The sequence below is a fragment of the Physeter macrocephalus genome, chromosome 1 (genome assembly GCF_002837175.3).
Source record: "Physeter macrocephalus isolate SW-GA chromosome 1, ASM283717v5, whole genome shotgun sequence".
Classification (NCBI taxonomy): Eukaryota; Metazoa; Chordata; class Mammalia; order Artiodactyla; family Physeteridae; genus Physeter; species Physeter macrocephalus.
Genome location: NC_041214.2, coordinates 114549785 through 114562941, shown reverse-complemented (window position 1 = coordinate 114562941; position 13157 = coordinate 114549785). Strand labels below are relative to the sequence as shown.

Sequence of the window (13157 nt, the reverse complement as noted above, 5' to 3'; positions counted from 1 at the left end):
TATAATAGTGTGTTGGAACACCTGATGAGCAAAAGAAAAAGAATTCCTATACATAGATGTCTTTCCTTGTTTTATTTCTCTCAAGTCTGAATCATTACTCCCTTAAGAGAAGAGGGCTGAAAGGAGGACAAGAGACTTCACCCAACTGGGCCAGGACAGAGCTGGGTGGAGCTTGTGCAGTAACAATTTGCATCTTCAGCACTATACACATTACCTGCTCCTTTAGCTGCTGGGAAACTTTTCAAAGGGTTGCAACCAGCAAAATTAGGTTAAATCAACAGGTTGTTTTCATTTCTGGTGAAAGCTTACATAAGGGTTAAATTTTAAAATGCCCTCACACTACTTTACAATAATTGAAAATGACTGGATATATATTACATAAGTTTTAACAGTGCTACTCTGCAATTCAGCAATGTCCCTGGAATGGAAAAACAAACTCTAAATTGATTTGTTGTATGGTCAACTCCTTCTCACTGGGGTCACCAATCAGTTCACCTGTGACTTAACTCTATCCTTTGCCTCCGTCCCCCCAACACACACACACACACCAATACTTAGACCAGGTAAAACTTTTAACACATTACAATTAAATTCCCAAGACCCTAGTATATTATGACCTAGACAGCAGGCACACAATATTAATTGAACAAATAAATTCTGCCTTTTTTATTGTATTAACTTTTACTGTGTTTATGGCTCTCCTTAAGAAATTTTCTAAAATGAGTCTTTGCTAAAAAGGATATAGAAGACATTTATTCACATCATGAAATGAGATCAGGAACCATAAAATTAAGATCTTAAAACATGTTTCTTAAGTTGCCATAAAACTCACGTTCTGAAAAATCTGAAAATTATTTTTTTACACTTCGGGGGTTGCTTTCAAAGATTAGGTGAAAAAGAGATTAATAGCACTTTCCTTGCCACTGATTTTATGTATCAGTTTAATCAAAAATGGTCAAATATCAGTAATTTCATATGGTTCTACTTGACTAGAATCATTAGACAGCTGAAAAACCGTAATATTTACACATCAAGTGAAACAATGCAAGCCTTTGTATTCCAAAGAAAAAAATCTTTGCAGGAGAGAATGAACTCAGCTACTCTGAAATGTGCTTAAACAACACATACTCAGCACCAGGGCTTATGGTGCTAGCTTTCCATATTTAAGGGTGCTACTGGTGAGGCTCAAAAGTCAGATCCTGACTAAGCTTCCTCAATGCACACTAAAGACGGGTGTTAGAGTAAGTTACAGGTAATTCTGGGGTGACAAGAGGCAGGGATAAAATAAATAACTTCCAAACCCAAAAATGTCATGTTGGTCAATAATTTTAAAATCTCATTCCCAAAAGTGTGCTGTGTTTTGTTCACTTAGCTTTTCTACCTTCCACAAAAGGTGCTGAAAGGCAATGAAACTTCAAGAGTTAGGAGGAGGTAGAAAACTGAGTAACTAGCCATTTCACAGGCAATAATCGGCTGCAGAGTAATATTGGCTTTGTTGTAAGTCAGAAGCCCACTTGATTAATATACAACATAAACATCCACAGCCATTAAATGACTTTATGAAAAACTAGCCACGTTAAGTATGATACACAATGATCACAAAACTACTTTGAAAACATGCTTTAAAACGCTGAAGCGTAAGAAATAGTCTCTTATTTTCTAATGGGGGCAAGGGGTTCCCACATATTCTGGAAGATAAAACAGAGACCCAAACACTGGACATAAAGATAGGCCTATAGAGCAACAATGCATGTCCCACAGAAAATCACAAAATCCTCATTCAGAATCCTGTACTTCTTTATCCTAAGGTACTGAGATTTAATCAACTCAGACACTATACACAATTCTGAGTCTCTTCTCATTTTTTTATTTTTTAAAAAAGACAGATCTAGGATTTTGTAAGAAATTATTACTAAGTTACATTTTTTTTTAAAATCTGTCAAGTACTACAGTAATGGAATAAATAAATAAGATTTTTTAAAGTTCAATGTTTATAGACATATTTATAAAAAAATGACTGAATTAGAAGACATTAAATAATGTTGATACACACCAGGAAGGGATTAGGCAAGGAAAGGCACATCATTTCACCACAAGAAATAAAGACCATAGTTGGAAGTTAATGACCAGCCAAAGCTTTAGATCTTGTGGTAGTTTTCCTAGCTCCAGAGGGTCATTATGGTGTAACCTTCTTTATGGTACTTAGCTGAAATAAACGTATGGCAGTTGGAGAATTTTACTCTGTGACCCCAATGTAGTGTTAAAAAAAAAAAGCACTCTTTTAATAAGTCTGGTGTGTGAGGAGGGAAGGAACAAAAATCCAAAATGGTTTGGCGATACTGAAAATCCTATTGACGTATTAAGGAGAGTTTTTTAAAAAAAGTAAAATAAGGTTAATCCTCTTCTCTGGCTGAACTGGAATTCTTGCAGTTACAAAGTTAAAATTCCATGTAAACACTTCCTTTCTTGTAAACAGACACAGTACAGATAAACAACTGAAGATATTTCACCTCAGATGAAGTTATATGCCAATATTTAGAGAAAAAAAATCTTAGATAATTTCCTTATTTTAGATAGCCTAAGTCCTTGAAAATAGCACTAACACCTCTGGCTCACTGGCTATCTACAACAGCAAAGTGAACATAAGTTTTGACAATGATTGTTTCCCAAACAACCTAGAGTTTCCAGTTAAACAGATACTTTATCCAACAGACCTCAGCAGAACTTGCTTTGGGTCAACCTCCTACTACCAATTTTCTTTCACAAATTTGTGCCAAGAGTTTACCCATTTTTTTTCTGTCTGGACTCTGAACCTAGATTAGTTTGACTGAAAGATGGAATCACTCAGGTTCCATATAAATTTTAGTGGTTTTAAGAAACAACTGTCTGCGTGAATAAATAAAATGGATTTTCAGGATAAAATGGTATACCCATTAAAAAAAGAGTTAAATTTAAAACAATTGGGGGGCAGATAAGGGAAAATATTAATATCAAAAAAATCATAAAAATGGCAATTGTAAAGCAGTCAGCTTCCCACTCATGCCACACGATATGCCTTCATTAAGGTGTACTCTTTCCGGTTGGTATGAGCGGCCCAGATGAAGAGAGCAGAAGCCATGAACTGTAAGGGAGCTGAGACGCAAGCCAGGCAGAAGGACCATCCAAATTCGCCAGACACATTCTCAGGAAGCTCTAGTTTCTGGTGGAGTAGTTCAATTCCAGCAACGTAACAGCTCACTGAGCCCAGTGTACACAGACCTTGGAGGAAAATTTAGAAAAAAACAAAAACAAAAAAACATAGCTAGATAAGAGCATGGTAAGAGCGTCCCAGGCAACACAACAGGGCAGTAATATGGGATCCCTAAGGAGACAAGAAGTAGGTAAAACTAAGTGTGATGACAAGACCCACCTGCAAGGAGATGGAGAATGCCTGTGGCAATGGTGGGGTACAAGCTTCGGCAGATACAAGCACAAAGTCCAATCAAAGCCCCAAAGCACATCAAACCTAGACTGACAAAAGGTAAAAGGAACTGGCAACGCCAAAGATCTGATTTTAAAAAAGAGAGAGAGAAAAAAGAAATGTTACCATGATTTCAGTTTTCTCACAATGGCAATTTCTTTCATATTCTAATTAGAACTTTTCTCAAAAAGTGAGAATGAAGTATGCTAATATTGAGGATTTTTCCTAAAGCACATTATTCAAAACAATGCTAACTTTCTCCTGATGAAAGTAAAAGGACACTAACAATTAACTGTTACTGAGGGCTCCCTATGTGTCAGGCACTGTTCTATACATGCTTTGTGTATTAAACCTCCCAACATCTCTATGAAGTAGGTACTATTACTATTATCTCCATTTTATAAATGAGGAAACTGAAACAAAAGGTATAAATAACTTGTACAAGGTAACACAATAAGTGGTAGAACCAGATTTGAAGCAAAACATTCTGGCTCTACATACAAACAAACTTAAGTCCTTATAGGATCTTAAGACAGGAATAACAGGAAAATGAATAGAGATTATAAAAGACCTGTTAAACGAATACACATAAAGCACAAAGCAGAGGATCTGGTATATACCAGGCACTCAATAAGTTGCAGTTTTAATTATCATAAATTCCCTCAACAACATGGGAAAAAAAGCTGATGACTTTACAAAGCATCCCATTACATTTTCAAATTATTTTAATTATTATCAATGTAGTAACATCAACTCTAAACCAAACTTTACCTTTTAGTGTTAGTTTTACTTTCTGGAACTATATAAAAGTCTTTTCTCTAACTTCCCTTCAAACTCTGTTAGTAATAAACTTCTTCCTATGCATTTACAATGCAAAATTGAATACCTGTCATTTATTCAATGTTCCTTCTCATGACATGGTCATTCTTCCAGGCAAGCTCCAGTAACTCTCTATATAGCCTAGAAACTAGATCCAAATATGAAGACGGCATTTCCTAGGCTGCCTGACCATCAAGGAATAGAATGCTCGTAATAAATACTTTCATTTGTTTTTGACATCTACACCTTGGTTAGTACCATCTAAGACTGGATCAATACTTCAGCAGGCCTGATACTAGTTTACTCATATAAAGCCTGCAGTCAACTTTTTTCACATATCCCGATCTGAACTCAGATAAATGAAGTGTTTAACTTAGATATAAAAATGTATTATTTATCCCTGTTAAATTTCCTCTTTAAGTGGGCCCATTAATAACACCTTTTGGATGGTTTGGATTCTGTCACGCAATGTATTACCTGCTCAACTTCACAGTTGTGATTTGGTAAGTATGTATCTAACTTCTAAAATGTGTTATCAACAGAACAGAGTTTGTTGGGATAATGTTAAAGACCTTATTTCAAGGTGACACAATGTACAATGTCATCCTGTTCCAAAAAGAGTTCAACAAAAGGGAAATAAAATTATTTTCTTTTTTTCCCAATTGTCTTGCTGTGTTCAAACTACTCACAGGTCCGAAGCAGATCGATCCCACTATTGTGGTTTCCAGGATCAACAAATTTCTCCACGAACTGCTCATTTAGCGTGAAACTGATACATTTTGTGACCATATCAAATGAGTCTGGAACGAGAATAACAATGATTGCTTGTTTTAATTTTAAACATTTAACAAAAATCTCTTTTAGTAATTATTCTCTGAAATAAAAAGTGATATGGAAAAATGTTCTCAGGGGAGACAGCAACCTCTTTGGTCCTGAGTGACACACAGGCTTCACCAATGCCCAAAGGACCAATGGTTCTCAGCAGCAAGCTTAAGACACGGGTTCAGGAAGGCGCAGTAAGAGGAGCAGTAAAATGAATTAGAATAGGTAGTAAGAAGACTAGGAAGGAGTGGACAAAGACTGAAATAAATAGAAACTTTGATCTTCTGCCCCAAACCTACTCCATCAGCCATGTTCCCCATTTCAGGTAATGACAATTCCATTCTTCTCATTCCTGAGACCAGAAACTTTAGTCATTCTTGCCCATGTGCATTCCATCAGGAAATCCCAAAGGCTCTACCTTCAAAATATATCCAGAATCAGGCACTGCTCAGTACTACCACCCTGGTCTTGAGTCATAATCATCTCTCACCTGAATTGGTGCAATAGCCCCCTAAGTCTCCTGGCTTCTGTCTTGGCCAGCCACCTGTTTCCAGCACATCTTCCGAGGTGACCAGATTATCTTTCCTCTGCACAAAGCCCCCCAGAGGCTCCATCACACTCAGAGTAAAAACCAAAGCCCTCATCATGCCTAGAGAATCCTGCGTGATTTGCCCTACTCCCTCTCCCAGGATGTGTCTCTGACACATACCCAACTCTTCCCCCAGCACCCTCCCTTCCAGCCCAGGGAATTCCTTGCTGGTTCTTGAATACTTCAAGCATGCTCCCACCACAGGGCCCTTGCAGTGGTTCCTTCCAACCTAAATGATTCTCCCTGCCTGCACAACTACCCATATGGTCAACTCCTTCACCTTTATCAAGTCTTTCCTCAAGTGCTATTTTCTTGTTGCAGTGTATCTTGCCTTTACTATTTAATAGCATAACTTATGCCCACCAACATCCCCTTCCCTATGTATTTCCAAACCCCCTTTATTGTGCTGTATTTTTCATAGCACATGTCATCTTCTACTATATAATTACTTATTCTGTTTATACTATTATACTTATTTATTGTTTATTGCCTGTCAGCCCTTATTAGAATGTTAGCTCCCCAGGAGTAGGGATTTTTATTTGTTTTTTCCCCTAATGTACTCCAAGCTCCTAGGCCCTGGAACATGAAAGAATGCAATAAATATTTGTTGACTGAATAATAAACGATTGCTAAGATTCATATATCAAGTGCTCCTATGCGCTCATAAATAGAATTGAACATTTTAAATAAAATTTAACCAACTTTCACCTCTTTCCAAACTACTTTCTTTTTTCCACACAAAATCACAACTATCAGCCTTCCGATGTATGGTAACTCAAGCCTGTTGTGCTGTGATTTGAATACGGTGCTTCCCACTAAGAGCCCAACAGAAGTAGTCATAAATAGAAACAATTTATAAAGCTGTTCCTTACAAAGAACTCTAAAGGTTCCATCTTAATAACTGGAAATTAAAATTTTTAAATGTTAAGAATGCTTACAAAATAAACCTGAGAGGCAGTTTCTTAGATGTTTTATTTTTACTTCTGTAATGGATATTTTTAACCTAAAAACTCCATCAAGATTGTTGTAAAACAGTCTCAAATATGCAGACTTAAACACGGAACTGGTCGAATTATATCCTCTAAGATTTAGTGGGCAAATGATAATATCAACTAAAACACAGCTACATATAAAATGACTATCAATTCATATGCGTTGACTTCATTTTGGATACTAGTCCTTTTTACCAGTTACTAAGTATTTGAAATCTTCCAGTGTTCTTTTCCAATTATTTTCTCATGACATGTGAGTTTAATACAAATATTTTAATGAGTGGGTAAATAAGTACAAAGATTTAAAATGATTTTCCCAAATAAGGACAGTTACTCATCCAACCAATATTAATGAGTACGATGGTAATTCATGGAAGCTGGGCAGGGAAGTGACGGGGAGAAAAGAGATACATAAGATTTCTTTCTTTGGGGAGAGAAAGAACCCACAAACCTGTTTATACATAACTGGGCCATCATCACATCACTTCTCTATTATAGAGTAGGTAAAGGAGACAAAAGTTAAAATAAGAGAAATACCTGTCCTTTCGGGTGGACTATACCAGTATGTGTTTTGGGGTATAGTGATACACCGTCTCCACAATCCCATTGTGCCATTATATCGGAAAAGTGCATCATTATAAGTCTTTTCATCTGCCTCATCACTAGCAAAGTCAGTCCAGATACTTTTGTTCAAATCGCTGGAATTTTCTTGAACTGGACTTCGATACTCATACCAGAAGTCTGTGCCAATTGAGGCCGCCATGTAGATGGTAGAAATGAGGCTAAGCACACAAGCAATTACGAATGCTGTAGCAAAACGGTTATCCATTCTGGCATTCAGACTGCTCTGTTTAATAGTTGAAGAAAGAACAAAAGTTAGACTTCAAAGACAAACACAGATTTTAAAAGGAATTATGTCAAAATCACCCTTTACCCTATTCCCCCTCCCAAGGCTCTTTAAAGTAATGTATAATCATTAATGAATTTTTTAAAAAAAGGAAGCAAGCATTTTTTAATTAAGTTCAAAACAAAACTCATTATCACGAAAGTACTTATTGAATGCTCACATACCCAGGATGCTACGGAGACAGAGGTCTTGTTCTCTAGTCTATCACCTGCACACTAAAACAGACAACACTGAAATGGACATACACATTACAGATACAAACAGTAGACATGCCCAGAGTCAGCAATGTACGTTGCATAAATTTTTAATGACAGACTGCAAAGCATTAAGTGTTCTGGGTCTGAGTGTGAAAAAGGCATAGGAAAAGGAAGCAGAGGAAGTCGGTTCCTCCCAGTTTCCTCTGCATAGGGAAACCTTCTAAAACAAGGTTAAGAGTAAGGAGCTATTTAAAAGAGAGGTGAAAATGTTTGTTAACCCAGAAAGAAAGGTGGTTCCAGGCGCACGGCATAGCAAGGAGAATAACAACATATAATAATGCGAGATACCAATCTGCCCCTAATCCATTAAAGCTAAACCAAGCTCTTTTACGCTGCTAAAGTCTTCACTCCTATCTACTCTACCCATTCCTTATACTTCTGAACCTCCTCATCTGCGAACTAAATGATCCCTCCTCAGCCAGAAAGAAAACTCTGGATTAGGCAAATATTAACACTCCCAAGGCGTGGACGGGGCTCACTGGCAGTAGTAAATGGCCGCAGTAAAATGACTCAAGGCGGATCAAGCTTAGTCAAATACTGCAAGTATATACCATGACCGCGCCAAACACCTTAAAAAGGAGCACGAAAACGGGCTCGCAAACTGGGGTTGCTGAGTTTGAGAAATAGCAAGTGACTCAGGAGAGATCAGAGCAATTACAATAATTAACGATAACTCCAGAAGTTGGGTTTGTATTTTTATTCTTTTTAATCCTTTTTCATCCCGGTGGCTCTCAAATGACCTTAAAAGGTCCCGAGCACCGGGAGCGGCGGTTCGCCCAGGCCGGACGCCTGGCGCTGTCACCTCGCGGGGCGCACCCTGGGGCCGGGGGTGGTCGAGACCAGCCGGAGCTGGGGCGGGGCAGCCCTGCGCGGTCCCCGGCCAGGGGCCTCAGGTACCCGAGCAGGCCCCTCCCCGGACCACTCGGCCAAGGGAAAAGCCCCGCCCCAGGCCCCCGCTCAGAACCAGCACAGCCCCGGCCGCGCCCGGGGAGGGGGCCTCTCTTCAAACGGCTGGAAACACCGAACGGCTACGCGACCCCCGCCCGGCGACGTCGGCCCCGCTCACTCACCGCCCATCCTCCTGCTCCGCCAGCTTCACCCTCAAGCTCAAACCACAGCACCCTACTCTCCCCGCGCCTCCTCTGACGCACTTCCCTGCAGAGCCCGCCCCCTCCATAACTCCCGCGCCTCCGCCTCCTCCCCGGGCCCGGCCTGGCCCCGGAGCCGAGGGGGCTTGTGGGAGTTGTAGGAGGGACAGAGGACAAGCTGCGAGAGGCGGCGGACAGCATTCTCGGTGCCGCGCGGCGCATTGTGGGAGATGCAGTTCAGCTCCCTAGGTGCGCAAAAGGGCAGTCTGAGCAGATGGATTCTTATATTTTACTAAGGAGGGGACGAAGGTCCACCGAGTAAGGCGACCTATTTCTGGTCACTACTAGTCATTAATTGTGACGAATATGACTCCGATTTTTCCAGTCCTGTGCTATCTCTACCACCACCCTGCTTGTGAACAGCAATGCGATTGTACTTTTAAAATATTAACCCATTGATTTTCTCTCCCACAACCTCACTCCCATTGCAGCAGATAGTCTTTCTGGTTTTACTGCTTACGTTTAGACTAAGAAGGATGTAACCTGACAGAAGGTATCCAACTAAAATGTAACGACATTCTTCAGGTTTCATGTAGTTTTTGTTTGTGGCTGCTTTCTCTTTGTGGCAAGCGATATTAGTTTTCTCTTTATTGCAGTCAAGTTTCCTTTTAAAATAAATTACAATTTGTTGAAGAAAAATTTAAGTTAATACTGAGGGTCCAGATATGTCAAAAAAGTGAATTAAAAAATTTATGTGGTATGAAAAAACTGAAATTTGGAGAATATTGCCTTAAGCAGATAAGGTCATGGACAACCTCAGATTGCAGATGACTGTATGGCACAGAGGCAACAAAATGATTCTAAGCCTTCAAGTACTGCATAGAAATCCACAGACAGGAAGCAGGGACATCTTTTTAGTGACGTGTGTGGACCCATGAATGTGCTCTGAGAACAGCAAATGATGGATTTCTCAACAGATACCTACAGAGGCAGCCAAATGAAGGACCAGAGGGCCTCTCAAACCCTTCCTCGTCCCTCAAATGCCTTAGAATTTGGCCACAGCACAGGAGAAAGGTGGGAGGCCCAAGTGGATACTAAATTTCTACTCCCCTGACAGACTGAAGGCGTATCATTTGTTTTTCTACTTTTAGCTATAGTTCTTTTGCCTGAATGGCTGAACTGATATTCACATCCAGTACCTAATTAAAATAAAGTAATAGCCGAATATAATATTCAAATATGACTGGATTTTCATGTAGAATATCTGGTCATAGGAGAAGTTTGTCAGAGACACCAACTAGAGAAAATGGAGGAGCTGCCCAGGCAAATTGTTAATGTGCAAAAAGACTCCTCAATGCATGTATTCACCAGGAAATGTTTTCATCCATTGGCTTCATTAGAAATCCCCTACCTTCTCTCTCCAGCAGAGTGGAACTATCTCTCCAGTGAAGTTACATGGTAAATAAAACCAGGTTAAAGAGAAGTTTAAAAAAGGAAAAGGAAGACAGCACCTCAGTTCACAAACAAGGGAACTGAGCCCAGGGAATAACTGACTTCAAACTTGAATACTGGGGTGAGCTGACTAGCTTTGTGACGTTAGACAATTGACTTAGCCTCTTTAAGTCTCAGTTTACTTTTCTCTAAATTATGATGTTGACAGTAGCACCTATCCTGCGTGATCATTGTAAGGATTAAATGAGAAAATACACATAAAATACCCAGCCCAGAGCCTGGAGCATAGTAAGCAATTGTTAAATTATTAGTATTTGCAAATATTTGTTCAACACCTGTAATCTTTGAGTAGGATCAGTACTATATAAACACCTTTTTAAAGCTCTCAATTCCCCTGGAGGCTGGAAGTAAGCCATTTATCTTGGTCCCTGCTCACATCAGGAGGTTTATGAACCTCTGGACTAACTACCAAATGACTAGGAAAGACTTTCCAGGACCAGATTTCAGGCATCCTTACTTACCTCCGCTCAGGAGATTCCCAGGCTGGGCTCATAGCATACGTAAGTCCTCATGATTCAGGAGGTGGATGTTCCTGGGGAGACCTGCAAACAAGGATGACACTTTCATCCATTAAGTCTGCAGAATGCCTAGGAAATGCACAAGACACATTTCAATCAGCAATTTGGTATGGACCTGGGAGTGTCTGCATGCTTGAGGTTGTGACCATCCTGCCCACTCAGCCCAGAGGATTTGAACCATCTCGTCACACCCAGTACCACTAAGCACACAACTGTATTTCTGATTTATCTCTACATCTTGGGTGTTTCTGTCTTCTATTTGTGCAGCTGGTCGTGTGGATAGGCAAAATAAATCCTTAATGAATTAATGGAGTTAAATGTCTGTTTCCATTTCTTACCGCACTGTTTGGGGAACAGTAACTGCCTGACATATTTTCACAAATATTAAAGATGATTTAGTACAACCAAATACAGATTACAAAATTTAGATTTAAAAGCGAAGTTGAACTAGACCTCTGGCTTAATTTGTTAAGGATGGTTCTAGTTTCAGCAAGAAGGCGTTATAATTACACTATACTTTAAATAAACCAAATAACCGAAAATCTAGATATGCAGGTATTATAACTTGTTTATATTATGTGCTTACAAAATAACTCTTTATGTGAGAATTCCCTTCAATACCAAATTCCCTAATATACTTACATATTATTTTTAATTGTACTTTTTTTAGAAATTAAAAATTATGTTAAGCAAGATATATCTACATTATATTTTTCTCATATAGTTTTTTTTTAATTGGAGTATAATCGCCTTACAATGTTGTGTTAGTTTCTGCTGTACAATGAAGTGAATCAGCTATATGTATACATATATCCCCTTCCTCTTTGACCTCCCTCCCCCCCACCCATCCCACCCATCTAGGTCCTCACAGAGCTTTGTCCTGGTTGTTTTCCTTATGAACTTTGGAGTGCAGAAAGGAGGAAAATAGAAATATATGCAAATTATGGGTTCCAGTCAACAACTACCCTCAAAAGGATGTGTCAACCTTCGAATTTCTTTGTACCAATTCACCATAGAACAATGGCAAAATTAATCAAGGACAAGGCAAATCGAAAACTACATCCAAAATAGCTCTTTCCTTTTAGTAATTCCTGTCAAATGTTACACAGAGCAACAAACTATAGTTGTTCAGATGTCCATGCTTCTGAAGGACAGAGGATGGACCATGTGTAGATGAGAACTTTAAATTTAAATTGTCCTTTATTTTAAAATCATCAATGTGAATCTTTGGTAGATGACCTCTTTCTGGGCCCCAGTGTCCTCATTAGTAAAGTGGTTGTACTAGATGATCACTAATGTCACTTAAAGCTCTAAAATTTTATGACTTATAATTCTGCTGGAAGAAGGATAATGTAGCTCCGAAATATGGTTGTCATAGGTCCACAGCATTAAAGTTTCGTTGGGGAATTCATGTATCCTACACCTCCAGCCAAGGCAACATGCAAGAAGACAGAGATAGTGGGAAATGCAGATGGACAAAGAAAAAGGAGGAAGGCTATATGCATTCTGATTAGAAAAGATGCAGCAACTCAGACCTTTGCTGTTTCAAAAAAAACAGTAATCATGGAAAATAGAAGCTGTTGGAGAAGTTTGTGAAAAGTCCTTATTCATTGCAAATGGCTCAAAACTCAAGCATAATTCAGTCCAGATCTACAAACATTTATTGATCACCTATTGTATGCCAGACACTGTGCTGGGTTTGAGGGACACCAGTATAAATAAATACAATTTTTGCTGTACACAACCTAAATCCAGATTAAATCAACTATTATGAAGAAGCCTGAAGTGTGCCTAAAATACTAATATCACTGCTGTTTACATAAATATGAGGTACCAAGGGAAATAATCCAAAAAATAAAGTGGGGGAGGACACTGATAATAGCAAATAGGTTCCACTTAATTTGGCATGATATATTACATTATATTGGACTAAACTCTCCAAGTAACTGTCAGAATAAAAAAAAATCACTGACTCTTAGACTATAAACAGAGCTCTTAAACTGGACTATTTAAATGGTTATACATGTTATGATATTCAAGTAAGAGAGTGTTTCTAACAAATGAATATATAATCACTCTGATTGATAAGATTTATGAAAAACAAATAGTTTGCTTCCTGATCTTTGCCATTTTTTCTGGGACATATCAGTAGACCATGTACGAACAGAGGTTTCTTTCTGCTGTGCTATCTGC

The 13157-nt window shown here is 38.8% G+C and overlaps 1 protein-coding gene across 2 annotated transcripts; it reads right to left on the bottom strand.

Moving 5' to 3' along the window:
• Positions 1-639: 639 nt before the first annotated feature.
• On the bottom strand, positions 640-9015 carry CLDND1 (claudin domain containing 1). Of its 2 annotated transcripts, XM_007115690.3 has the most exons (6): positions 8917-9015; positions 7754-7804; positions 7220-7529; positions 4969-5079; positions 3410-3547; positions 640-3258 (listed from the first exon to the last, which is right to left on the bottom strand). In XM_007115690.3, the coding sequence occupies exons 3-6, from the start codon at positions 7509-7511 to the stop codon at positions 3038-3040; spliced, it is 762 nt and encodes a 253-aa protein (XP_007115752.1). In that variant the 5' UTR covers positions 7512-7529; positions 7754-7804; positions 8917-9015; the 3' UTR covers positions 640-3037. The 2 variants fall into 2 exon arrangements, with proteins under 2 accessions (XP_007115752.1, XP_007115751.1); XM_007115689.3 differs by lacking the exon at positions 7754-7804 and having other exon boundaries at positions 641-3258; positions 8917-8990.
• Positions 9016-13157: the final 4142 nt, after the last annotated feature.

What these genes read in the sequence shown, in the direction of transcription:
- CLDND1 (XM_007115690.3), bottom strand. Translation starts at nt 7,511, where the DNA reads ATGGATAACCGTTTTGCTACAGCATTCGTAATTGCTTGTGTGCTTAGC. An exon ending in GATCGATCTGCTTCGGACCT is followed by an intron (nt 3,548 to 4,968) that starts GTGAGTAGTTTG and finishes TTTTAAAATCAG; the next exon opens with ATCTTTGGCGTTGCCAGTTC. An exon ending in CATTCTCCATCTCCTTGCAG is followed by an intron (nt 3,259 to 3,409) that starts GTGGGTCTTGTC and finishes TTTTCCTCCAAG; the next exon opens with GTCTGTGTACACTGGGCTCA.